Source organism: Electrona antarctica, assembly GCF_951216825.1.
Source record: "Electrona antarctica genome assembly, chromosome: 11".
Classification (NCBI taxonomy): Eukaryota; Metazoa; Chordata; class Actinopteri; order Myctophiformes; family Myctophidae; genus Electrona; species Electrona antarctica.
Genome location: NC_136792.1, coordinates 52,221,458 through 52,246,319, shown reverse-complemented (window position 1 = coordinate 52,246,319; position 24,862 = coordinate 52,221,458). Strand labels below are relative to the sequence as shown.

The following is a 24,862-nucleotide window of genomic DNA, read 5'->3' as shown; positions in this document are numbered from 1 at the left end:
GACTGATTTCACTCCTTAAAGCCAAGATCAAAATCATTGCCTCCCGTGTTTGCAGAAGCATGAGGAATACCGTATATCACTAATCCCTAATATCAAGGCCAGAATTAATAAATCTGTCTACACATACAAAATTCCTCAGTACAGCATTGATGGTGGGTAGTTACTGTAGAAAGATTAGTATTGTAGATTTGTTGTTTTGTGAATTTAGAATAACTTTGCCGTAGGTAGGCAAATCATACCATGGAAAATGTTGATGTAGGCCCATGTAAAGAGTTCCTGGGGTGTCTGAACATGTCAAGACTCGGTACTTTAACTTTGGGCAGATATAAATGAGAAGACATTTAATACACGCCCGATCAGAGCACACATAATTATACCCGTGACGCTGTCACCAAGCCTGTGTTTTTGTTCATTCAACGAATATTCTTTCACCATAGTGATTTGAGATTATTGTTCCCCACTAGGTGTCGGTAAAGGACAATAATATTTGAGGGGCGCTAATACATGTTTGTTTTAGAAACTCCATTGACAATGAAGGGAACATAAACGTCATCTTGTCCCTAATACAAATTAAATGTTTTGACAGTTTGTTTTACAGAGTATAAAGAAGGGTTAATAAGGAACATGAACATGAGGGTTAATAAGGAAGGGGTTTTACATCACATGAGTTCAGTTTAATATATTAGCGCCCCTCACTTCACACAGGTGTGATTTTATACCCTAGCCTAGGTGATAATATGGCAATCTGTTCGGAACTGCTAAGAAAATAAATTACATTCTGGGATTTATTTCAAGTCAAAATATTGGTGCATACATATTTTGACTTTAAATAAATGCCAGATTCATCATGAGCATTAATTAACCTAACCCACGTTGACATTTGTCTTAAACTGAAACTATTTAAGAATCCTGTGTTTCACTCCCGCATTCATGATCTTACTTTATTCCATTATGGAATTTGAGTCACATTGATAATCTGAGCGGAGCTACAAAATAAGGCCGCCCCGCCCCTGCATGATGACGACATGACACCTACAGCCTACAGCAGCATTCCATTGACAGCAGCAACACGTCCGGGTTAAACCACGCCCCCCCCCCCACTTCATACCTGAGTGACTACTTTTAAACTTTTAAACAATCTGTTCCTAAACTTTACATAAATAAACTCAACTGATTAACATCATCCAAGAGACGACATCATGAGTCTTCCAGACTACAGGTCACCAGGGAAGCAGTCTTCTCCTGCCTCACCGGTAAGAACATACAAAGTTAAAACAATTACAGATACAGATCAAAACATTGTCGGGTTGTTTTAAATGTGAACAGGTGCACCTGTGACACGTACGGCGAGGAAATGTCAGTGTGTGGTTCGGTTTTCAACCCTTTTCACATCAAGGTCCATTATTCATTCAGCATTTGAGCCACGGACCACCTGTCATTTGATGACATTTATTTTAGCCTCTCAGACCCAAAAGAATATTGTTGTGGTTGGATTAGATTTTGTCCACAATTCCATGCTGTATTGATGTTGGTACCATTAGGAGAGATAACAGGCAAACGTTGATCAAAATAATTCTATATTCACTAATTGTATAGACTTGTAAATTGAGTAATGTTTAACAATAATTTGACTCTTGAGAATGTAAAATGAAACCAAATGGACCAGCAAGGGTTCCATTTGGTTTAAGAGTTAAATATCTAATAAGAGTCCATTTGGTTACCAACTCTCCATCATTTAGCTGGGGACCTGGAACCCCCTCATAGTTGAAAAGCACAGATCTATGCCTTGGGTTGACTGTCACATCCAATATAAATCTGCCAATTAGGAAATGTCTGTAAATTGGCCCAATGAAACGCAGTATTTCTTTTCTAATCGGAATAACTTTACAACAAGTAGGCTCTACCAGAGTAATATAGTAACAATGGAATGCGGAAGTGCTCATTCTATCTCAATGGGATAGTTCCAGCCATAGGAGCAATGTTTGGAACTATATAGCCCATAGGCACCCACTTTGCGACAAGATCATAGCGTGTCGCTCCTCTCCTACTCTACACTCTGGGCTCTACAATAAATGCAAAGAGGTGCAGAGACCGCTTTCATAGTATTGTGTATTGGAACCACATCATCATGTCATATTCCATATTGTTTAAATATACAATATACTGTGCATAGTAGTGATGACTGCATGCAGGTGGCTGCATGGGAACTCTGGACTTGTGACTTGTGTCTGGTGAGACACCACGCGCAGGGCCATAGTGATCATTCAATGGGGCATTGTTGTGTTGACATCCTTTAGAAATGGTCACCTGCTCAGTAATTAGACTATTAGACTCTGCGTGCACGTGTGCACACACCACGCGCACTGTTTTGTACAAGTACATGCACATGCGTACGCATAGGCTACGCAAACCCATACATGAGCTTGGTCTCCGAGAGAGACAGGGAGGCAGGGATCAAGATCGGGCACTGTCTGCTGGAAAGAACTGCTGGTGTGAGCTTCAGCTCGGCAGGATGACTAGCACTGCTGGAGTGATGATGCTTGAATTCAGTAACTAAGCTTTTGTCCTTAATAAAATGATACAGAAATAAGGGCATGCCTGGCCTTCTCATTCATCTTCTGCAAGTGCTCAAAAGGGCTCCTATAGAACACTCAGTAGGCCACAATAGTTCGACAGTATACTTACTGTCTGCGACAAATTTATTTTATTTTATTTATTTTACAGAGACAATGCACGTTAATCAACATGTCATTTTTCAAATCCGTGTAAATAGACCAGAGTTAACCAGAAGCAAATTTTCATCTGTATAGTCTGTTACTCATGATTACAAATTACAGATCCTTACATGAAGTTAAATAACAGTCTGTCTGTTGGTCTATAGTGCAGTTTTGGTTTCCCAACATTTTGTGGCACTCCTCCCGTCACAAAGTGGGAAAGTCAAAATCTCAAGGCGTATCTCAAGTAGCTATAGGCCGATTTTACAAGCTCACTTCGTGGCGAGCTTGTAAACTCGCCCTACTTTCTCTGTTTTCTTTTCTCCTTTTCTTTTACATTTTGTCGTGTAGAGCTGTAGAGCATAGCTGGGTGGAAACGGTTCTGAAATCTGAGCATAGCTGGGTGGAAACGGTTCTGAAATCTGAGCATAGCTGGGTGGAAACGGTTCTGAAATCTGAGCATAGCTGGGTGGAAACGGTTCTGAAATCTGAGCATAGCTGGGTGGAAACGGTTCTGAAATCTGAGCATAGCTGGGTGGAAACGGTTCTGAAATCTAGTGGCCTGCATGGCTCTTGAAAGTGGTTAAAATACAAATAACCAAACTTTAACGTTTGCTTGTCACAAAATCAGCTGTGTCGTGTGGGATAACACTGGTTCAATATTTTAGGCGGGAAAAAAAAGAACTGAACCGGTTCAAACCTGGTCTCTCTGATACCACAGTCCAATAACAGGCATTCATATAAATGATATAATATAGCAATAGCATGGCATACAGTAAGCCATCAGCCTGCCCTGGGTGTTGCCGTTTGACCAGGCACGCTTGGCTTGGCTGACTCTGCAGTGACGAATGTGCTTTTATCAGGTTGAGTAAACCAATGTGTAGATTACTTATACACAGACGCCCTTCTGTGCTAGATACTGGGTGGGTACTACTTATATAGCTATATGTATTTGGACAGTGGCATGTTTGATTTTATGGATCCAAGTAGAACATTGTTTGTCTGTATTGCTGCGTGCAATTATACAGTATGAGTTGAACTTGAGATTTCCCTTATAACAGTCCGGCTTCATTCACCAGGAGCCGGAGGACCTGGTATCCCCCGTGACAACCTCCACACGTTATCTATACTAGTAAACGACTATCATCAATTTCCTTTTTTTGTGCGCAACTGCACACTCATTTCCCAATACAGGCAAATACTATAAAACTAAAAAATAATATATATTTTAACCACCTTCAAGAGCCAGACCACCAGACAGTTTCCGTCCGGCTACAGTACCACAACACAAAATGTAAAAGAAAAGAAAAATAGAGAATAGAGAAAGTACATATTGAAGTAAAACTACACATTTATTTGTATAGTTATCTGTGATGTCAGTGACGTCACATACTAACCATAGCAACCATGCTCGTTTTTTATGGTACGAACAAACACGGATACACGGGTACACGGGTACAAAGCCAGTTGTTGGAGTGGTGGTGGAGTTGTTGGAGTGGTGAAGGGCGAAGAAGTGAAGACGCCAAAAGTGATTGGCCGGAATGACATTCGTGAGGTTTTGATTGGTTGAGCACGGAATGTGATGTATGATGATGTTTGATGATAAGAGCGCCCCAGTCACACGGGTGTGATTTATTTTCTTTTTTTTTTGAGGGGCGCTATATTCAGCTATAGTGTCTTACACAGACATTAAATTCCCATTGACGATGAATGGATGATGTACGATGATAAGAGCGCCCCTCACTTCACACGGGTGTGATTTTTATTTTTTATTTTTGAGTGGTGCAACCACTCCAAGGAACAGCAATGTCCGTGTTAACCTATGTGACTGTGTGTTAACCTATGTGACTGTGTGGCTATGTGTGTGGCTATGTGACAATGAGTACCAGTAGGGGCAAAAGTGGCGCTGTTGTGCCATAAACAGAGAGAGAGAGATAGTGTTGCACTGTTGCCTAATGCTAATTACAGAGAGAGAGAGGCAGGGGGAGAGGGGAGAGGGGAGTTGCACCACTCAGTTCACACAGGTGTGATTTTTTTTTACTGCTCAGCAATCTCCTGTGGTCCAGCTGAACATCGGAGGTCACCTCTTCAGCACGTCTCTGAACACCTTGAGGAAACACCCCGAGTCCAAGCTGGCCGACCTGTTCAGCGGACAGCCCAAACTGCGCACGGACAGAGAGGGGCGCTACTTCATCGACCGGGACGGGACACACTTCGGGGCCATTTTGGAGTTCCTGCGGACGGAGCGCCTTCCCACTGCTAATGTCTTGGAGGTTTGTACGGCACATGTCAGTAGCGGATTGATTGATTGATTGATTGATTGAATGAACATTGTATTAACAGATTGTGGAATGGGTACAGTTTGTTCAACGAAAGTACAGGTCAATACAAAAACTGCTACGAGGATAAAACCGGAAAAAGCACTAAGACTTGTTTACATCAGGGTCCTCCATTTTCAATTCATCAGAACATCTATAGACATACAAATACCGGTATACACTTCTATGCAAACAAATAAATCATACAGTTGAAAACAAAACAAGAACAAAAACAGGAAAAAACATGTATGGGCCGGAGGGACTTATATCTTTTTTACAGGGGCCAGTTTAGAATTGCAGCCACCCATAAATGCTCTTTGAGAGCGTTTTTTGTTTTTTATTTAAGACAAAATAGCACAATCAAACATCAAACAAGATTCCTACCACCGACCAAATCGGCAATACTAGACCAAATATTAATGTTTTCCTTTTTCGCTCTGTGTAATCTTGCCGTGGACATCTCCAGATGATATGTAGAAAGGTCAAAGCCCATTGGCGAGATGTCAATGTATGAGGAGGTTTCCAGCGCGTAGCAACCATCTTCTTTGCGGCCGTACACCAGCAAAGAAGACACGGATAGGGGTATTCTTTGAGAGCGGTTTTGAAGGAGTCTAGGGATTCACATTTCTCAACGGCTGTTGGTAGGTCGTTCCACATTTTAGTGTCATAGGAGTGAAACTAATGTAACCCCTTGTTTGAGCCGAATCTGGGTTGAACGTGGTTTGTGGAACTCCCTCTGATGTTGTGGTCATGGACTTCGTTGACGTTAAGCTGTATGAGTCCATAGCTGTGTTCTTTAGCTTCAGCCTTGGAGACCCAGAATAGTATTTTCATTTCTACTGCTATTTTTGAGTGGTGCAACCACTCCAAGGAACAGCAATGTCCGTGTCCGTGTGACACCTATGTGACTCGTGTTAAAGGGGCATTCCACTCATTTTCAACATTTTACTATGTCATTAATATACCATAGAGCTGTTGTGTGGAAATAATAAAAAAGTTACCCCATTCTGTGTTTCCTAGAACTGAGGTCTGAAAAAAATCATTAACATGGTGAAACACATCTTGATGATGTCATCAAGATGTGTTTCACCATGTTAATGGGTTTTTTCATAATTACAGTTCTAGGAAACACAGAATGGGGGAACTTTTTTATTATTTCCACACAACAGCTCTATGGTATATTAATGACATAGTAAAATTTGAAAATGAGTGGAATGCCCCTTTAACCTATGTTTGTGTGTGACTCATGAGTACCAGTAGGGGCGCTGTCGTGCCAGAAACAGAGAGAGAGAAATAGTGCTGCACTGTTGCCTGCTAATGAGAGCGAGAGAGAGAGAGAGAGAGGGGGGGGGGGGAGTGCAAGGGGGGGAGTTGCACCACTCAGTTCACACGGGTGTGATTTTTTTTGTACACACGGGTGTGATTTTTTTTGTATTCTTTTCCACTGCATTATAGTCAAGGAAATGCAGTTTAACACCTCAAAGTAAAATGTGCAGGTATTTCAACTAAAGCATCGATTTAACCACATGAAAACTAGTGCTGCACAGTTATTAGAAAAAAGGTTGAGATCTAGATTCAGACAACTATGCGATCTCATTTCTAAATTTGAGCAAGAATGGTGCAGCACTAGTTTGGCTGTCCAATTTATTTTAGTCACTATTATGTTTTTGCTACAAGAGAGAGTTTTAAGAGGGGTTTAAGTCTAGCACTTTGATGTCGTTTAAAGCCACAGTAGTTATGGCTCCAGGTGACACATTTTGAAAGTAGTAATGTTCAGCAACTACACAGACTAAAGACAATGAATATTGTCATGGAAACATTTAGAATCGTGATCTCAATTCTCGTGGAGGAAATATCGAGATTCACATTTGAGCAAGATTCGTGCAGCACTAATGGAAGCATCTCTATTCTGGAAATGTCAAAAATCTACAGGGACACTGTGATTTAAGATACATGAAAGTCATGAATACGTGAAAGTCATGCGTGTGTTCATAGGTTCACCGGGAAGCCGTGCACTACGACATAAAACCCCTGGTGAAGCAGTTGGAGGAGACCCCCCAGCTCTTTGGAGAGACAGTGTCCAGGCAGCAGTTCCTCTCCAGAGTACCGCACTACAGGGAGCACATTGAGGTAGTGCACTACATTACCCAGAGTCCCGCACTACAAGGAGAACACTGAGGTAGCGCACTACATTACCCAGAGACAGAGTCCCACACTACAAGGAGAACACTGAGGTAGCGCACTACATTACCCATAGTCCCGCACTAAACATTGAGGTAGCGTACTACTGTACATTACATTACCCATAGTCCCGCACTACAAGGAGAACATTGAGGTAGCGTACTACATTACCCAGAGTCCCACACTACAAGGAGAACATTGGGTGCATCCACACAGTAGAGTCACGAAGATGCCAGTTGAAATGAAGCTCCACCATCTGTTTAAAAACCCGGAAGAGACTCCTGCCGCTCCCGGCATCTGGCATCTTCATGACTCGACTGTCTGGATGCAGTCATTGAAGTATTGTACTACATTACCCAGAGTCCCACACTACAAGGAGAACATCGAGGTAGCGTACACTGCAAGAGGGCAGAGTTGAACAGTTCAGTGTCAAAGGGGAGATATTGAAGATATTTCCATATGGGACACTACTGTACTGTAGGTTGGCCAGGTAAAGTTAAATTCAGCTTGGCTGGACGCTCCAACCAATATCATTGGCTGGACGCTCCAACCAATATCATTGGGTGTGGTCGAGTGTTGGAAGCCGCACAGAGGAGAATGAACTCTGTCACTGCAATGAGTGTGTAGGGGAAAATTGGCAAGAGAATATTTGAGAAGGTGGGAAATGGAAAATATTCCCACCCGTCGTGTTAGAGCCTGGCCACATGCTATTTATGAGCATAGGGTTGAATTCTGTCTGATATTGGATTTATTTTGTACTGAAGTGTCACTGGTTAACCATCTCCTCTTGATTGATTGATTGAATACTTTATTAGCAGTTTTGTTTTTTGAGTGGTGCAAACCACTCCAACAACCAGCTTTGTCTGTATCTATGTTTGTGTCTATGTATGTGTGTACCTGTACGTGTGTGTACCTGTACGTGGGACCCAAAAAAATGAGCATGGTTACTATGGTCACTGACATTACGTCAGACCACAGCTGATCAGGCTATATAAGACCTTGCACCACTCAGTTCACACGGGTGTGATTTTTTACAGTACAGATAGTACAGTCAAAGGTTATGATAAAAGGATAACACAAAAAGCCCCAGTTTCCATTTCCAGTAGAAGCCTCGAGGCCTACTCATACTCCAGTTTTAGGTGATAAGGTGACCACCGGGTTAGTAAACACAGAGAGATGTGTTTGTGTGAGCTTTGACCACCGCAGCGTGTCATGTTGTAGTTTTCAGTGGTCACCTTATCACCTAAAACTGGACTATGAATAATAATAATAATAATAATAAAACTTTATTTGTATAGCACCTTTCATGACTCAAAGCTCAAAGTGCTTTACAGAGCAATGAAGAGAGAAAAAAAAGAAAAGAAAAGCAAGGCATAAAAAACAAGAGCTGTACTGCAATACAGTGAGGACATGAATAACAAAAGAAATTAAAAAACAAATCAATTCAAAGCAAGGGTGTAGAAGTGGGTCTTGAGCTGTGCTTTAAAAATGTCCACAGCGGCTGCCTGTCGAAGGTACAGTGGGAGTTTGTTCCACGCCGTCGGCCCGTAGAAGCAAAAAGCTGCTTCCCCGTATTTTTTAGTTGCCATTTTTTTTAGGCAATAGGCCTTCATCGTCCCACTACCTCCTCACCTTTCCCTTTCCAAACCTCTCCATGTAAGGTGCTGATCCGCATCGCGCGGGCCGAGGCCATCGCGGCTCGCCGCTCCACCATCTTGGTGTGCGTGCTGCGCACCGACGAGGACCTGGCCCTGTACGACAGCGCCATCAGCAGCCTGGAGGCCGACAAGCAGTCGGTGGTGACCTTCGGCCCCTGGAAGGGGGCCGCGGGGCCCCCCAGCGTCCTGGACCTCCTGGACTGCATGAAGATGGACATCGAGAGCCGGGGATACCGAGTGTCCATCCTGCCTCACGTCATGGACAGGGGCTTTCTGGCCAAGAGCTACGACTACTTCCACAAGGTCATATTCACCTGGTGGTGATAACAAAGTCACTTATATTTCACTTGGATATGTTTGTTTAATGATGTTTAGGACACAAGAAGAAACACTTTCCTGGGGGTTTTTATGTGTGTAATACTGTATGTGTTTTTTGATATTTTTGTCGTGGCGCCATGTTCATGACCAAAATGTGTCATGAAAATATCGTCTTACTTCCTACCTGGACTAGGGCTCATAAGTCATAATAGATCATCCTTACTTTTCAAATAATGAGGTGTATGATTCTATGATTTTAAAATACAAGAGATAGACAGAAGTTTTGTATAAAATGTTTTTTTTAAAGCTGTTGTAGACATTAAAGTACATTTTGTTTAAAAATGTATATAAACACGTGTGTGTGTGTGTGTGGGGGGGGGGGGGGGGGGGGGGGGGGGGGGGGGGAGGGTGCAGGTATTTCAACTAAAGCATCGATTTAACCACATGGAAAATAGTGCTCACAGTTAATAGAACAAAGATCGAGATCTAGATTCAGACACCTATCCGATCTAATTTCCAAATTCGAGCGAGAATGGTGCAGCACTAGTTTGGCTGTCCAATTCATTTTAGTCCTTTATGTTTTTGCTACAAGAGTTTAAGAGAGTGTAATATGTTCATGACCAAAATTTGTCATGAAAATATCGTCTTACTTCCTACCTGGACTACAAGTCACAACTGCATGCGGCCTCCCCCCCCCCCCCCCCCTCTCCGCAAGGAAGGGAAGTGCACCAAAGCATTATGGTCATTGTAGGAATACAGCAATGCAGTCAAACACACAGACTTCATTAATTTTCTGGCCATATAATATGGTGCAAATTTCAAATTGTGCTCTACTGTTATCTACTACAAATACTATGAACATTGAGTGACTGCAGTTTCTTCCAGCGGTTCCTTTTAGAGCACTTTTAACAGCCAAGTCTATGGACTTTTAAAGGGCCTATAACATAAAATTCAACTTTTTCAATTTCTTTTGTGTTTTTGGGGCTCCCATATGTGTTTTCTATCCCCACAAATAACCAATTTTGAACAATCAGGCTTTCATATCATATGGGTGCTTTAATGGAAATTGCTCTCAGGAACAGCTCAACTGATTTTGGTCTCATCGTGATGTCATCAATGTCACCCTATTTTGTATAATTCCTCCCTCTCTTCAGTCTTCAGTTCCAAATTTGCATTTCCACTTTGTTTACAATGTCCACCATTGTTGATTTTCCAAGCTGGCATGGAATGGAAACAAGCCTGGTTTTATCTAGCATCAGTATTATAATGACTCAAATATTAAATAATCTGCATATCAGCACCCCCACCACCTCAGGACATTGTGGTACTGCAGCTAAAACTCCTTTCAAAGTCCAGAAAGAAATGACAAGGCCTGGTTATATCAGAGTGGTGATTGAGGCTCAAACCATTAGAAATAACTTTGAGGGACATAGACAATACGATATTAAATATTAAAAGCAGTTTTAAAATGCATGTTATTTGCGCTTTAATGTTTCTTTATGGCACTAAATGACAACGTGGGACGTCATGTGGCAGATACAAATTATAAATACATCTTGTGACCGGTTTCTTTTTATACGTTACGAGACATGAAGGAAACAAAAAAATCACACCTGTGAGGGGCACTGTATCTGTAATATATAGATGGCATATTATGTAGACATATTCTATAGTGTATACTCATAGTTCCATCGTACAGATATTCTACTGTCTGTTAGACAGAAGACAGGTTCTTAGTTTACTTAGTTATGATCACAGATTACTATTTCTATACATTTGATGTATTACCATGTGTTGTTCTTGCTTACTGTAAGTCGCTCTGGAACAGTTTTCTGAAAACTGTATGTTTCTAACACACTACTAGTACAAGTGTTGTTTGTAATATTCTGTTATTGCAGTGGTTTTCAACCAACTACTAAATGATGGAGAGTTGGTAACCAAATGGACCCTTATTAGATCTTTAACTCTTGAGAGTTACATTATTGAACATTGAATTAATATGCATTGCTAAATTTAAAGTCTACACAATAGGCCTATCTCACAGGACCCTTTCCACGCCCCCTTCCGGTAGCTAGTGGTGTCATTTAACATTAGGCATTTACACTTTTTTTCCTCTGGAGAATCTAAGTACATTTCCTAATGTTAAAATGTCAAAGACCGATAATAATATGAAGAAAACACAATGGTATAACAACTCAAATAAGTAGAATAACCCTTACCTTTACAAAACGGTAGTTTGTGGCTTGTGAAAATACCTCTTTTAACATGGAAGTCTATGGACCGCAGAAAAAATAACACCATTAGCTCCAAAAGGGGGCGTGGAAAGGGGGCGAGGAAATGCTGTGAGATAGGCCTATTAGAGAATGTAGAAGAATTGTTAGGCTAAAGGCTAAATCTCATCAAATGGTGGTCCGTGCAGGATCAAATGCCCAATAAATAATGGAATGATGGAATGAAAAGGGTTGAAAACCTCTGTTATTGAATTAATTATTGAAGGGCTCAAGTCATAATAGATCATCCTTACTTTTCAAATAATGAGGTGTATGATTCTATGATTTTAAAATACAAGAGATAGACAGAAGTTTTGTATAAAATGTTTTTTTTAAAGCTGTTGTAGACATTCAAGTAAATTTTGTTTAAACATGTATATAAACACGTGTGTGTGTGGGGGGGGGGGGGGGGGGGGTGCAGGTATTTCAACTAAAGCATCGATTTAACCACATGGAAAATAGTGCTCACAGTTAATAGAACAAAGATCGAGATCTAGATTCAGACACCTATCCGATCTAATTTCTAAATTTGAGCAAGAATGGTGCAGCACTAGTTTGGCTGTCCAATTCATTTTAGTCCTTTATGTTTTTGCTACAAGAGAGAGTTTAAGAGTGTAATATGTGTTTTTTGATATTTTTGTCATGGCACCATGTGTTCATGACCAAAATTTGTCATGAAAATATCGTCTTACTTCCTACCTGGACTACAAGTCACAACTGCATGCGGCCTCCCCCCTTCTCCACAAGGAAGGGAAGTGCACCAAAGCATTATGGTCATTGTAGGAATACAGCAATGCAGTCAAACACACAGACTTCATTAATTTCCTGGCCATATAACAGGGTGCAAATTTCAAATTGTGCTTCTGTTATCTACTACAAATACTATGAACATTGAGTGACTGCAGTTTCTTCCAGCGGTTCCTTTTAGAGCACTTTTAACAGCCAAGTCTATGGACTTTCAGGGCCCTATTATGCGTGTCTTAAGTACCAGGTCTTATGACTTAACTTAAGACCTGGAGGCATGGTCAATGCTGTTTGGCCACTCAGAATAGCCAAATGGCATTGATCACGCCTCCAGGTCTTAAGTTAAGTAATAAGACCTGGTACTTAAGACATGCATAATAGGGCCCTCAATGTTTCTTTATGGCACTAAATGACAACGTGGGACGTCATGTGGCAGATATACATTATAAATACATCTTGTGACCGGTTTCTTTTTATACGTTACGAGACATGAAGGAAACTAAAAAATCACACCTGTGAGGGGCACTGTATCTGTAATATAGATGGCATATTATGTAGACATATCATTCTATAGTGTATACTCATAGTTCCATCGTACAGATATTCTACTGTTAGACAGAAGACAGGTTCTTAGTTTACTTAGTTATGATCACAGATTACTATTTCTATACATTTGATGTATTACCATGTGTTGTTCTTGCTTACTGTAAGTCGCTCTGGAACAGTTTTCTGAAAACTGTATGTTTCTAACACTTGTACAAGTGTTGTTTGGGTAATATTCTGTTATTGCAGTGGTTTTCAACCAACTACTAAATGATGGAGAGTTGGTAACCAAATGGACCCTTATTAGATCTTTAACTCTTGAGAGTTACATTATTGAACATTGAATTAAACATCTGCATTGCTAAATTTACAAGAAGTCTACACAATAGGCCTATCTCACAGGACCCTTTCCACGCCCCCTTCCGGTAGCTAGTGGTGTCATTTAACATTAGGCATTTACACTTTTTTTCTCTGGAGAATCTAAGTACATTTCCTAATGTTAAAATGTCAAAGACCGATAATAATATGAAGAAAACACAATGGTATAACAACTCAAATAAGTAGAATAACCCTTACCTTTACAAAACGGTAGTTTGTGGCTTGTGAAAATACCTCTTTTAACATGGAAGTCTATGGACCGCAGAAAAAATAACACCATTAGCTCCAAAAGGGGGCGTGGAAAGGGGGCGAGGAAATGCTGTGAGATAGGCCTATTAGAGAATGTAGAAGAATTGTTAGGCTAAAGGCTAAATCTCATCAAATGGTGGTCCGTGCAGGATCAAATGCCCAATAAATAATGGAATGATGGAATGAAAAGGGTTGAAAACCTCTGTTATTGAATTAATTATTGAAGGGCTCAAGTCATAATAGATCATCCTTACTTTTCAAATAATGAGGTGTATGATTCTATGATTTTAAAATACAAGAGATAGACAGAAGTTTTGTATAAAATGTTTTTTTTAAAGCTGTTGTAGACATTCAAGTAAATTTTGTTTAAACATGTATATAAACACATGTGTGTGTGTGGGGGGGGGGGGGGGGGTGCAGGTATTTCAACTAAAGCATCGATTTAACCACATGGAAAATAGTGCTCACAGTTAATAGAACAAAGATCGAGATCTAGATTCAGACACCTATCCGATCTAATTTCTAAATTTGAGCAAGAATGGTGCAGCACTAGTTTGGCTGTCCAATTCATTTTAGTCCTTTATGTTTTTGCTACAAGAGAGAGTTTAAGAGTGTAATATGTGTTTTTTGATATTTTTGTCATGGCACCATGTGTTCATGACCAAAATTTGTCATGAAAATATCGTCTTACTTCCTACCTGGACTACAAGTCACAACTGCATGCGGCCTCCCCCCTTCTCCACAAGGAAGGGAAGTGCACCAAAGCATTATGGTCATTGTAGGAATACAGCAATGCAGTCAAACACACAGACTTCATTAATTTCCTGGCCATATAACAGGGTGCAAATTTCAAATTGTGCTTCTGTTATCTACTACAAATACTATGAACATTGAGTGACTGCAGTTTCTTCCAGCGGTTCCTTTTAGAGCACTTTTAACAGCCAAGTCTATGGACTTTCAGGGCCCTATTATGCGTGTCTTAAGTACCAGGTCTTATGACTTAACTTAAGACCTGGAGGCATGGTCAATGCTGTTTGGCCACTCAGAATAGCCAAATGGCATTGATCACGCCTCCAGGTCTTAAGTTAAGTAATAAGACCTGGTACTTAAGACATGCATAATAGGGCCCTCAATGTTTCTTTATGGCACTAAATGACAACGTGGGACGTCATGTGGCAGATATACATTATAAATACATCTTGTGACCGGTTTCTTTTTATACGTTACGAGACATGAAGGAAACTAAAAAATCACACCTGTGAGGGGCACTGTATCTGTAATATAGATGGCATATTATGTAGACATATCATTCTATAGTGTATACTCATAGTTCCATCGTACAGATATTCTACTGTTAGACAGAAGACAGGTTCTTAGTTTACTTAGTTATGATCACAGATTACTATTTCTATACATTTGATGTATTACCATGTGTTGTTCTTGCTTACTGTAAGTCGCTCTGGAACAGTTTTCTGAAAACTGTATGTTTCTAACACTTGTACAAGTGTTGTTTGGGTAATATTCTGTTATTGCAGTGGTTTTCAACCAACTACTAAATGATGGAGAGTTGGTAACCAAATGGACCCTTATTAGATCTTTAACTCTTGAGAGTTACATTATTGAACATTGAATTAAACATCTGCATTGCTAAATTTACAAGAAGTCTACACAATAGGCCTATCTCACAGGACCCTTTCCACGCCCCCTTCCGGTAGCTAGTGGTGTCATTTAACATTAGGCATTTACACTTTTTTTCTCTGGAGAATCTAAGTACATTTCCTAATGTTAAAATGTCAAAGACCGATAATAATTTGAAGAAAACACAATGGTATAACAACTCAAATAAGTAGAATAAACCTTACCTTTACAAAACGGTAGTTTGTGGCTTGTGAAAATACCTCTCTTAACATGGAAGTCTATGGACCGCAGAAAAAATAACACCATTAGCTCCAAAAGGGGGCGTGGAAAGGGGGCGGGGAAATGCTGTGAGATAGGCCTATTAGAGAATGTAGAAGAATTGTTAGGCTAAAGGCTAAATCTCATCAAATGGTGGTCCGTGCAGGATCAAATGCCCAATAAATAATGGAATAATGGAATGAAAAGGGTTGAAAACCTCTGTTATTGAATGAATTATTGAAGGGCTCAAGTCATAATAGATCATCCTTACTTTTCAAATAATGGTGTATGATTCTATGATTTTAAAATACAAGAGATAGACAGAAGTTTTGTATAAAATGTTTTTTTTTAAAGCTGTTGTAGACATTAAAGTAAATTTTGTTTAAAAATGTATATACAATTTACAATTTACAATTTAGGCATTTAGCAGACGCTCTTAATCCAGAGCGACTTACAATAGGCAAGAACAAAAAGCATGGGAATACATCACATATGTAAAAAAAAATGCATTTATCGCGAAACATGCGTAAGCTAAGACCGTGACTAGAACATATCTATATAATGACACTATACATATAAACTATAACTAGAACATATCTATATAATGACACTATACATATAAACTACACATATATGCTATACTATGCTGTACATATATACTATGAAGTGCTATGACTACATACAATGCACTTATTGTGCTGTCTACATGACATGCTATAAGTCTGTTTCAAATGCTATATAAGTCTAAGAAGTGCTGTCTAAGGGGGTAGGGTAAGTGCTATATAAACACATGTGTGTGTGTGTGTGTGTGGGGGGGGTGCAGGTATTTCAACTAAAGCATCGATTTAACCACTTGGAAAATAGTGCTCACAGTTAATAGAACAAAGATCGAGATCTAGATTCAGACACCTATCCGATCTAATTTCTAAATTTGAGCAAGAATGGTGCAGCACTAGTTTGGCTGTCCAATTCATTTTAGTCCTTTATGTTTTTGCTACAAGAGAGAGTTTAAGAGAGTGTAATATGTGTTTTTTGATATTTTTGTCATGGCGCCAAAATTTGTCATGAAAATATCGTCTTACTTCCTACCTGGACTACAAGTCACAACTGCATGCATGTAGATTTTTCAATAGCTAAAGTATAATACATAATGCCTAAAACACCAAAACGGGTTCCCGCCCAGAATGGGCTAAGAACATCTGATAAATGCCTACATTGTATAGACTAAGGCCATTATGAATAGTTCCATAAACTCTGGTATCTGGTGGTGATGGCCAAGCATATATTGTAGGTCACTTATGTGTTGTTTACTACATTTAGTTTTGAATTATTTTTTAATTTCAAGACCTTTTCAAAAAACATCCCCAAAATTGCCCATGAATTAAATTCATTTTTTTTCCTCCAGACAGTAATTTCATGAAGAAACTAGAAGAAGTGCCCCTCTGGGCACAGGTCTCCACCAGGATTGATATTTGGATAAAATCTGAAGGACCAATGTAAACAATCTGTTGCATATAAGTCGGGGTAGGCACAGAGCTCCATTTTTCTAACCCCGTAATGGGCTAATACAAATACCAAATGACTCATGTTGGTGGGCTAGCATCAACATAATATTTGAATGTCTCTTAAGGTGCTAGGGTGGCACAGTGGTAAAGTGTCTACCCACCACCAAGGAGATTGTGCGGTCGAAGTGTGTTAATGTGTCAATCAATGGCCCAACATATTAACACTATACGTATCTTGCCCATGTAACGCTGTGAATATACAACATAATGCAATTTAATGTTGGGTAGGTTGACACTTTTTTTTACCTTTCTTTGTAGTTGTTACGTCCCCACCAAAGAGGTCCAGGTGTTTTTTTGTGCAAAAACTCCTTATTGGTTATTTCCCCTACCATAAGCCCTCAATTAATTGCATTGAATTGGATGGGAATTGAATGGGGCTATGGGGTGTTGTGCTAATTCGCTTATTTCCATCGAAATAAGTAGTTAAGTGTGCGCCGCTTGGGATATTATTTACATTATGAAGAGAGGATATATACAAAAAATAAATAATTTTGAGCGATTGAAATAAGCGAATTAGCACAACACCCCATAGCCCCATTCAATTCAATGCAATTCATGTAGGGCTTATGGTAGGGGAAATAGCCAATAAGGAGCTTTTGCACAAAATAACACCTGGACCTCTTTGGTGGGGACGTAACAACTACAAAGAAAGGTAAGCAAGCCTTTTAGTATGGAATTCTCCTTTAACCTCACTTCACACGGGTGTGATTTTTATTAATGATTTAGTTTAGGTACCCAATGAATAGACCCTTATGTGTCTGTGCCTCAGAGTGTACAGTACACACTCTTGAAGAAATTGACAGAGGATTGCCCATTAACCCATTTTGGACGGGAACCCCTTTTGGTGTTTTAAGCATTATGTTGTAGTTTAGCTTTTGAAAAATAGCAGATCTGCCGCACTACGAGCTTGTAGATCTGCTATTTTCGAAAAATCGTGAAAATGTGGCGCAAATCTTTGACTATAGCCTATGTTCTTTCAGAGCGAACAGTTTTTAATTCAAACCTTTGCTTTCTGGGGGTGTCCCTGGAACTACATATTTTTCAGATGGGGTCGGCGGCCAAATACAGATAATTCTGGGGGTCCTTGACATGAAATAGTTTGAGAACCACTGACAGAAACATGGGTTTTTCAGAAAATTGTCAGGATTTAGAAGACATTTGCATAATCATCCTCAGGTCTAAATATGGCTGTCAAGCCATTAAGCTATAACGAGCCATTAGTCTGTCCTGATTCCGCGCCGGATCGTGGAATCCTCCCCAGCGATGGTCATGTTGTCATGGACGTCTCCAAACACGGTGGGCTGGATGGCCACGCCTCCTCCACACATCAGCTTGACTCCCTCCTTCTTCCCACTGCTCCTCATCCACCTGCACAGAACAGGTTGTGTTGTCATATACTGGCTCAATACATTTCACCATTGTCATGCCTCAAATAACTCAGTGCATAATCAATACTAGTAGTGTCATGACCCGACTCAAATCATGACAAATATGGGAGACACACAAAAATAAATGCCAAAATGTATTTATTTGAAACTAGATTAAACATGAATTAATTATACTTTACTTTGAGTGGAGTGTGAGTAGTTAGTTGTATCAGTAGTGTAGTGCATGTATGGATGTGTGAGAATGTAGTGTATGTACAGGTGCATTAACCAAACTAACTCAAAATAACCAAAACCAAACAATGTTTCCTGAGTAGGGGTGAGAGGGAGAATGGCCTTGACCAGCCTGCTTAAATACTCCTAGCCAGATTGGAGTCAGGTGTGCCTCTTCCTCTAGGCACACCCCTGCAGGCTGGTCTCCTCCTCCTACACATGGACAGAGAACACCACTATCAGAACAGTAACATCACACAAACAGGATGGGTCATCACAGTAGTTCGACCTGACATTTAATTTAGAACAGTGATTCTCAACCTTTTAAATTTCCAGTTTGATGAGCATTCAGCCACGGACCCCCATTTTACACAACTTTTATTGATGAGATCCCAATCTACACTGACATTTTTAATGTTTTTACTAAATTAGTCTTTTTTCATTAACCCAATAGCACCCGAGCCCAATTCTACTAAATCAGTAGTTCTCAAATTGATATGCATTTGACCACAAATCTTCAAGATTTTTCAAAAAAAGTTCACAAATAGCAGATACAAATAGCTTGTATATCTGCTGATATCCAATGCAATAATCTAAAATGACACTTTTAATGGGTTAACCAGTTGTGATTTAGCTGGGGCTCAATGTGTTGTAGAGATCTCCCACCACCACCACGCACCTCCTAGCATGCTCCACGGTGGTATCTCGGCTACCCTTGTGGTGATTTCTGTAACACAGGTTTGTTCTATCTACGGATTGTCCTTAGTTGATTTCTTTACCCTTTGAGCTGTCCGGTATGTACCTGCCATGACCTGCTCTCTGGGTTAAGAAATACATAAGCTCCTCCGCCAACGTCAAGGCGACAATCCATGGGAGGAGACCCAATTTAGTCATCGCCAATTCCCAATTGCCCCAAGTGTCCTTGAGTCCCTGTTGCTGGCACCACCACCCCCACAGCTGGGGAGGTTTAAACTACTGTGTGCATCCTCCCATACACACTTGCAAGTAGCTTCTGCAGTGCAGCAAAAGGGACGGTCACTTGATCCATCGCCAGATTAAGTTCCCACCCGTAAACACGGCCAATTGTGTTTGATGGAGCGCCAGGCCAAGTTAGAGGCACCGCAGTTAATGCTGCAGTGGTGGGGAGAGTACTTTACCTCTTAACCACACCCAGAGGCCCCATAGACAGACGTTGCTAAACGCTCAGGCGCAAGACGCAACCTAGAGCCTGGCCCCGCAAGACGCCAAGGCCAGTGACCATCACAGGGTTGAAGGGCACCTCAAGCTAGCCCGCCAGACGCGAGGCCAACTGACTGGTGACGATGATCAGCACGCAGGACTCCGTCGGTAGAAACCTGTGGACAAACTAGAAATAGTTAGTGCAGAAAACAGACAGGCAAACAGACAGACATTACTTTTTTTTGTTGATGCAATACTGCTCCATTCTGCTGCTCTGTGGAGAGAGAGAGGGGGTTTTAGTTATTTGTTTTCTTTGCGACTATTATTACTTGATGTTAAAAGTTAAACCCTATAGAGTAGAGAGACAGTGTCAAGTTTCTCTGTGAGGCCTAGCACATGTGGAGGAACAAGATCTATGCCTCCAAGATCCACTTCCTGCTGAAAAGGCACCAAACCAACCTGTACCAGAGGTCCTTAAGAGCTGCTTGTCGTCTAGGAAAGGTCACTTACCTGGTCGATCCTCTCATGAAGTACTACTAAAAGCATTCCGTATTAATCCACACAATTCTATATGTGTAAGGTATTAAATAGAAATGTCTGGCCCTCAACTTAGCTGCACGTCCAGAAATAAGACAGCTCCTTGATCAACTTGATGCACCCCCGTTGTTGAGGAAAAACCCTGTGCATGCAGCTGCTACAATGAACACCGCACCCCAGGTCTGTCTGAGTTACAGTCTTAGACCCGTCTTGCTTCGAGGAGGGCCTCTGTCGATGGTCACATCGGCATCGGTCTTCCTCTCCAGCAAAGGGGAAGGCGCCCCGTCACTAAAGACGAAACGCCTCCGTACCTTTTCTCCAGGGAAGCTACAGAACACGGACAGCTGCATCTGTCCGTCTGACCTATAGACAGTGACCCTCCACTGCCGCTGGACTGGCTTTCCGCCGAGCTCCCATGTGGCGGAGACACCAGAGATGACTCTGGCCAGCTGCTGACCGTTCACCTCCACAAGGTCATAACGGTTGCCACAGCGGGCGTTCCAAAACCTGAAGGGGGGCGTTAGGGTATCAGGATGGGGCGGAGTCACGAGGCACCCAGAGAACTCATGGAAAAGGATGTTGCTCTGGGTGGTCACCACCCTGGGTGGTCGCATGGGAGGTCGCACCGGGACCCACGTCTTACTACTGTGGACGTAGCGAGTACAGAGACACCGCACAACCGTTGGAATAAAAGCAGGCCTCCACTGCTTTCTACGCCGGTCATAGCGTGCACGCACCGGCCTCCACTCGTTAGTGAGGTGGTCATAGTAGCATGCACAGGGTCTCTCCTCAACAACGGGTGCGACAGCCTTCGGAGGTCTGAGCAGCTGCTTCTCAACTACTACTAGTGAGGACACGTCACTTACCTGGTCGAACTGTCTGTACAGTTTAGGGATGGACGCTGTGATGACCGCGAGGTCGTCCTTGGTTAGGGGGCTGTTCCTCAGGTTGTCCACGCGGACATCTACCTGCCTTCTGGAACGAGCCCTCAACTTACCTGCACGTACAGACGGCTCGTTGATCAACCTGATGCTATACTGCTCCATTCTGCTGCTCTGTGGAGAGAGAGAGAGAGAGAGAAAGAAAGAGAGCTGGATGCTCTGTGCCTGTGGAGAGAGAGAGATGCTGCTCTGTGCCTGTGGAAAGAGAGCAGGTGCTGTGCCTGTGGAGAGAGGGGATGCTCTGACAGAGAGAGTGCTGAGAGAGGGAGAGAGCTGAGAGCTGATACACCTGTGAAAGAGAGATGTAAAAAAAAAAAAAGAAGAACAGAGTATTATTGATGCTGCAAGGTGTTAGCTTAATTAGGCCTGGTCTTTTTTTCACAACAGACACAGTGACTGATTTGAATGACTGCAGCTAGTTGTATTCAAATGTAATGGCCGAGCCACAATGAGAGTTAACTTTTAAATGTAGGCCGCCTAACTAACTTAAAGTTTTAAACACAGTACAACAGCAATAAGACGGGAACCTTACGGTACAAAAAAAACAATTGCCCTCTGTGATAGTAGTTGTGGCCAAGCTAGGCTACAACGGCTACCGACTAACTGACAGCCCAAATGCTTTCAAATGTTTTTGAAAATCACAACTACAGACGTTAACGATGATACCGACAGCGACGGGCAGCAACGGTCGGTAACAGACCGTTCCCCGGCCCTTACCCCAACGCACGAGTAATTCGAAAAATAAAACTCACTGTGTGAAAAGCAACAATATTAGCACTGTTAGATAAACGCTAGTTCCTGTCGTGGTTGTCGATGTATCCTCTCTGTAACTGTGTTAAATGGTGGTCCGTTGGTGATGTAGCTGTTGAACAGGTAGGTTGCTGTTAAGCGAGTACAAAATGCGACTGGTTCTGTTCAAAGTCTCAGTGCATCTGAGGTGATGCACTCACATGCACCTGCATACGCGAGCTGTGGCCCGCCCCTCGTCGTTGATTGGTTGGCTGTAGCCTCGGTCCCAGGCTCACTTAACTGCGAAAAAGAAGAGCCTGGTCACAACCTAAGGCAGAAAAGCTATCGAAAGCCCCCCCCCGGAAGTTAACGTTTTGACCAATCGCAGCGTTGTGTTCCCGAAAATGTATTCCCGCTGAAATGATCATTGGGTGGGGACTAGTAAACACAGCCGCACCGCGTGACGTAGTTATCTTACACGCAACACTTCCGCCACTTCCGCTGATAGTCTTTTCAGCGTAGGTCTTGGCCAGGGTAGCCTCGGTCCCAGGCTCACTTAACTGCGAAAAAGAAGAGCCTGGTCACAACCTAGGACAAATAAGCTATCTAAGGCAGGACTTCCGCCGTGTAACCCCCCCCCCCGGAAGTTAACGTGTTTTGACCAATCGCAGCGTTGTGTTCCCGAAAATGTATTCCCGCTGAAATGATCATTGGGTGGGGACTAGTAAACACAGCCGCACCGCGTGACGTAGTTATTTTACACGCAACACTTCCGCCACTTCCGCTGATAGTCTTTTCAGCGTAGGTCTTGGCCAGGGTGTGGCCAGGGTGGGTTGGCTGTGAGCTCTCGCTGGTCGTTGATTTGTCCCCTGGTGGCTGTCGCTGGTCGTTGATTGGTCGGTTTAAATGTCAGTTCTTGTCAAGTTTAAATGTCACTTTTACAGTTAGAAGTTAAAAGTACGAACGCTCGTTTATTTTTGCGTTTGCAATTGTTATTTTTTTGTTTTGTTTGTTGAACCCATAGAGTATGGTTGAACCACCACTGCGGGGCTTGCGGGCCACTGAGCAGATCTTACCGTAATTACAATCCTTAATGCGCAATGAAATTATTTATTTCCATCAGCCGTGTGTGTGTGTGTGTGTGTATGTGTGTGTACTAGGCTGTACCATGTTTTGTTTGAAACTTTGTTTTTTATTTGTGTAACTTCTTCATCATCATGGTGTCATGACGGACGGACGGACAGTAACAACAACAGGTATTTAATGACCACGGAAAATAAACAAAACGCCTCTAAAAACATGTAACATTGCGTGTTTAAACTGCCAGATTTTTGTATTTGCTTCTCTTTGACCAAGGGACTGATGCTAACGGAATTAGCGCTTTAGCATGGTTACAACAACACAGACAGAGTAGACCATACAACAGTCTGTTCAAGCCAAATATAATGTCCCATAGATCATAATCACTGATCATTATACTCATTAGAACCCCCAAATGACTCGACATTATTTTAAATATATTTAGCTTGGTTTATTATGTAGCATATTGAGGGAATGAGCTGTTAGCTCCGTTCAGCTGTTAGCTCCGTTTTTGTCAACTTTCTTTATCATCATCATCATCATCATCATAACTACAGTTGGAAATAGCCGATCTGCAAGCTTGTAGATTGCCTATTTCTGACCAGATGATGAAGGAAGGCTTTAATGTGGCAACGTTTGATGCTGTCAATACATGTTTGTCATCCATCTGGGTGTCTGAGTTGTGTAAAGTGCTCAGTGTAACATGGATTTTATATTCTTTATGCTGAAATGGAGAGATTGACAGCTCTTGTCTGTATTTGAGATTTAGGCCTATATATTTTTTCTTCATCAGTGTCTGTAGTACATCACTGTCAGTGACTACCTGTCTTCATGGTGAGTGAAGTGACCATGGTATAAGATGGCCGATCTACAAGCTCACAACGCCTCGCAAATGTGAGCTTGTAGATCTGCTGTTTTCACTATGTGTATATATATATATATATATATATATATATATATATATATATATATATATATATATATATATATATATATATATATATATATATATATATAAAAAACGAAATGAAATACCTCAACTTAACTCCTACAATTCCAAGTGCTTCTCAGGGTGGGGGTCCCCAGTTTAAATATGATTATTTTGGGGGTCCAAGCCTGAAAAGGTTGAGAACCACTGCACTAGGCTGTACAATAAAAAAAATTACCTCAATTTCTCCCACATTCAGGTGTTGCTCTCACCGGAGGCGGTCGCATATCTTTTCTCTCTCTCTTTCTCCCTCCCTCGTGTTTCTATCCTACCCGCTCGTTTGTCTTCCCCTGGAGCACCCCTCTACACTTGCCACTTCGGAACTCAAACATGGAATTGTTCCCAAACATGGAATTGTCCCCAATTAGCTGCCAGGGGCAAGTGGGCACCCCTTAGTGTTTTATTTAGCTGCCAGGGGCAGGTGGGCACCGCTTAGTGTCAACGCCTGAGGAACCCAGAGGACTAGGTATTAATTGTCTCCACCAGGCCGAAGGCATGGGGAGAGAGTATGTTTTGCACTCCGTCCGTGTGTGTGTCCGTCCGTCCGTGTGTGTGTCCTTCCGTCCGTCTGTGTACAGCTAATCTCCGGCACCGTTAACCCGGCCGATGCCAAACTTTGCACACACACTCCCTGGATGCCAACGATGAACCTCTGCCCCACATTTTCCAGAACGGCCAGTTATAGCGCCACCATGAGGCAGCTTTTCACATTTTTGACCTACAACTGCACCGATCTGCGTGAAACGTTGCATGCACACTCCCTAGAGGCCAAGGACAAACCTTTGACCTGCATTTTCCGCATCTGCCTTTTATAGCGCCACCAGGAGGCCGACTTTTGTAAAACACATTTTTTTATATTACTCCTCCAGATTCTGTCCAAAAATCTCACAAATCGTTACACAGTATCTCTATGGTCATGTGCTCAAGTTGGATCTGTCCGATATTTCATATTCCATCCTAATTGGCTATAATTGGC

General features: G+C 41.7%; 1 protein-coding gene across 2 annotated transcripts; it reads left to right on the top strand.

The window, feature by feature from the left end:
• The first annotated feature begins 1,051 nt into the window (after positions 1-1,051).
• On the top strand, positions 1,052-9,525 carry kctd14 (potassium channel tetramerization domain containing 14). 2 transcript variants are annotated; one of them, XM_079515058.1, is made up of 4 exons: positions 1,059-1,253; positions 4,763-4,987; positions 7,028-7,162; positions 8,875-9,525. In XM_079515058.1, the coding sequence occupies exons 1-4, from the start codon at positions 1,200-1,202 to the stop codon at positions 9,193-9,195; spliced, it is 735 nt and encodes a 244-aa protein (XP_079371184.1). In that variant the 5' UTR covers positions 1,059-1,199; the 3' UTR covers positions 9,196-9,525. The 2 variants fall into 2 exon arrangements, with proteins under 2 accessions (XP_079371185.1, XP_079371184.1); XM_079515059.1 differs by lacking the exon at positions 7,028-7,162 and having other exon boundaries at positions 1,052-1,253.
• The last annotated feature ends 15,337 nt before the right edge of the window (positions 9,526-24,862 follow it).

Coding starts and splice junctions, on each gene's coding strand:
- kctd14 (XM_079515058.1), top strand. CDS start 1,200: ATGAGTCTTCCAGACTACAGGTCACCAGGGAAGCAGTCTTCTCCTGCC. Junction 1,254..4,762: donor AGTCTTCTCCTGCCTCACCG/GTAAGAACATAC, acceptor TTTACTGCTCAG/CAATCTCCTGTGGTCCAGCT. Junction 7,163..8,874: donor ACTACAGGGAGCACATTGAG/GTAGTGCACTAC, acceptor TCTCCATGTAAG/GTGCTGATCCGCATCGCGCG.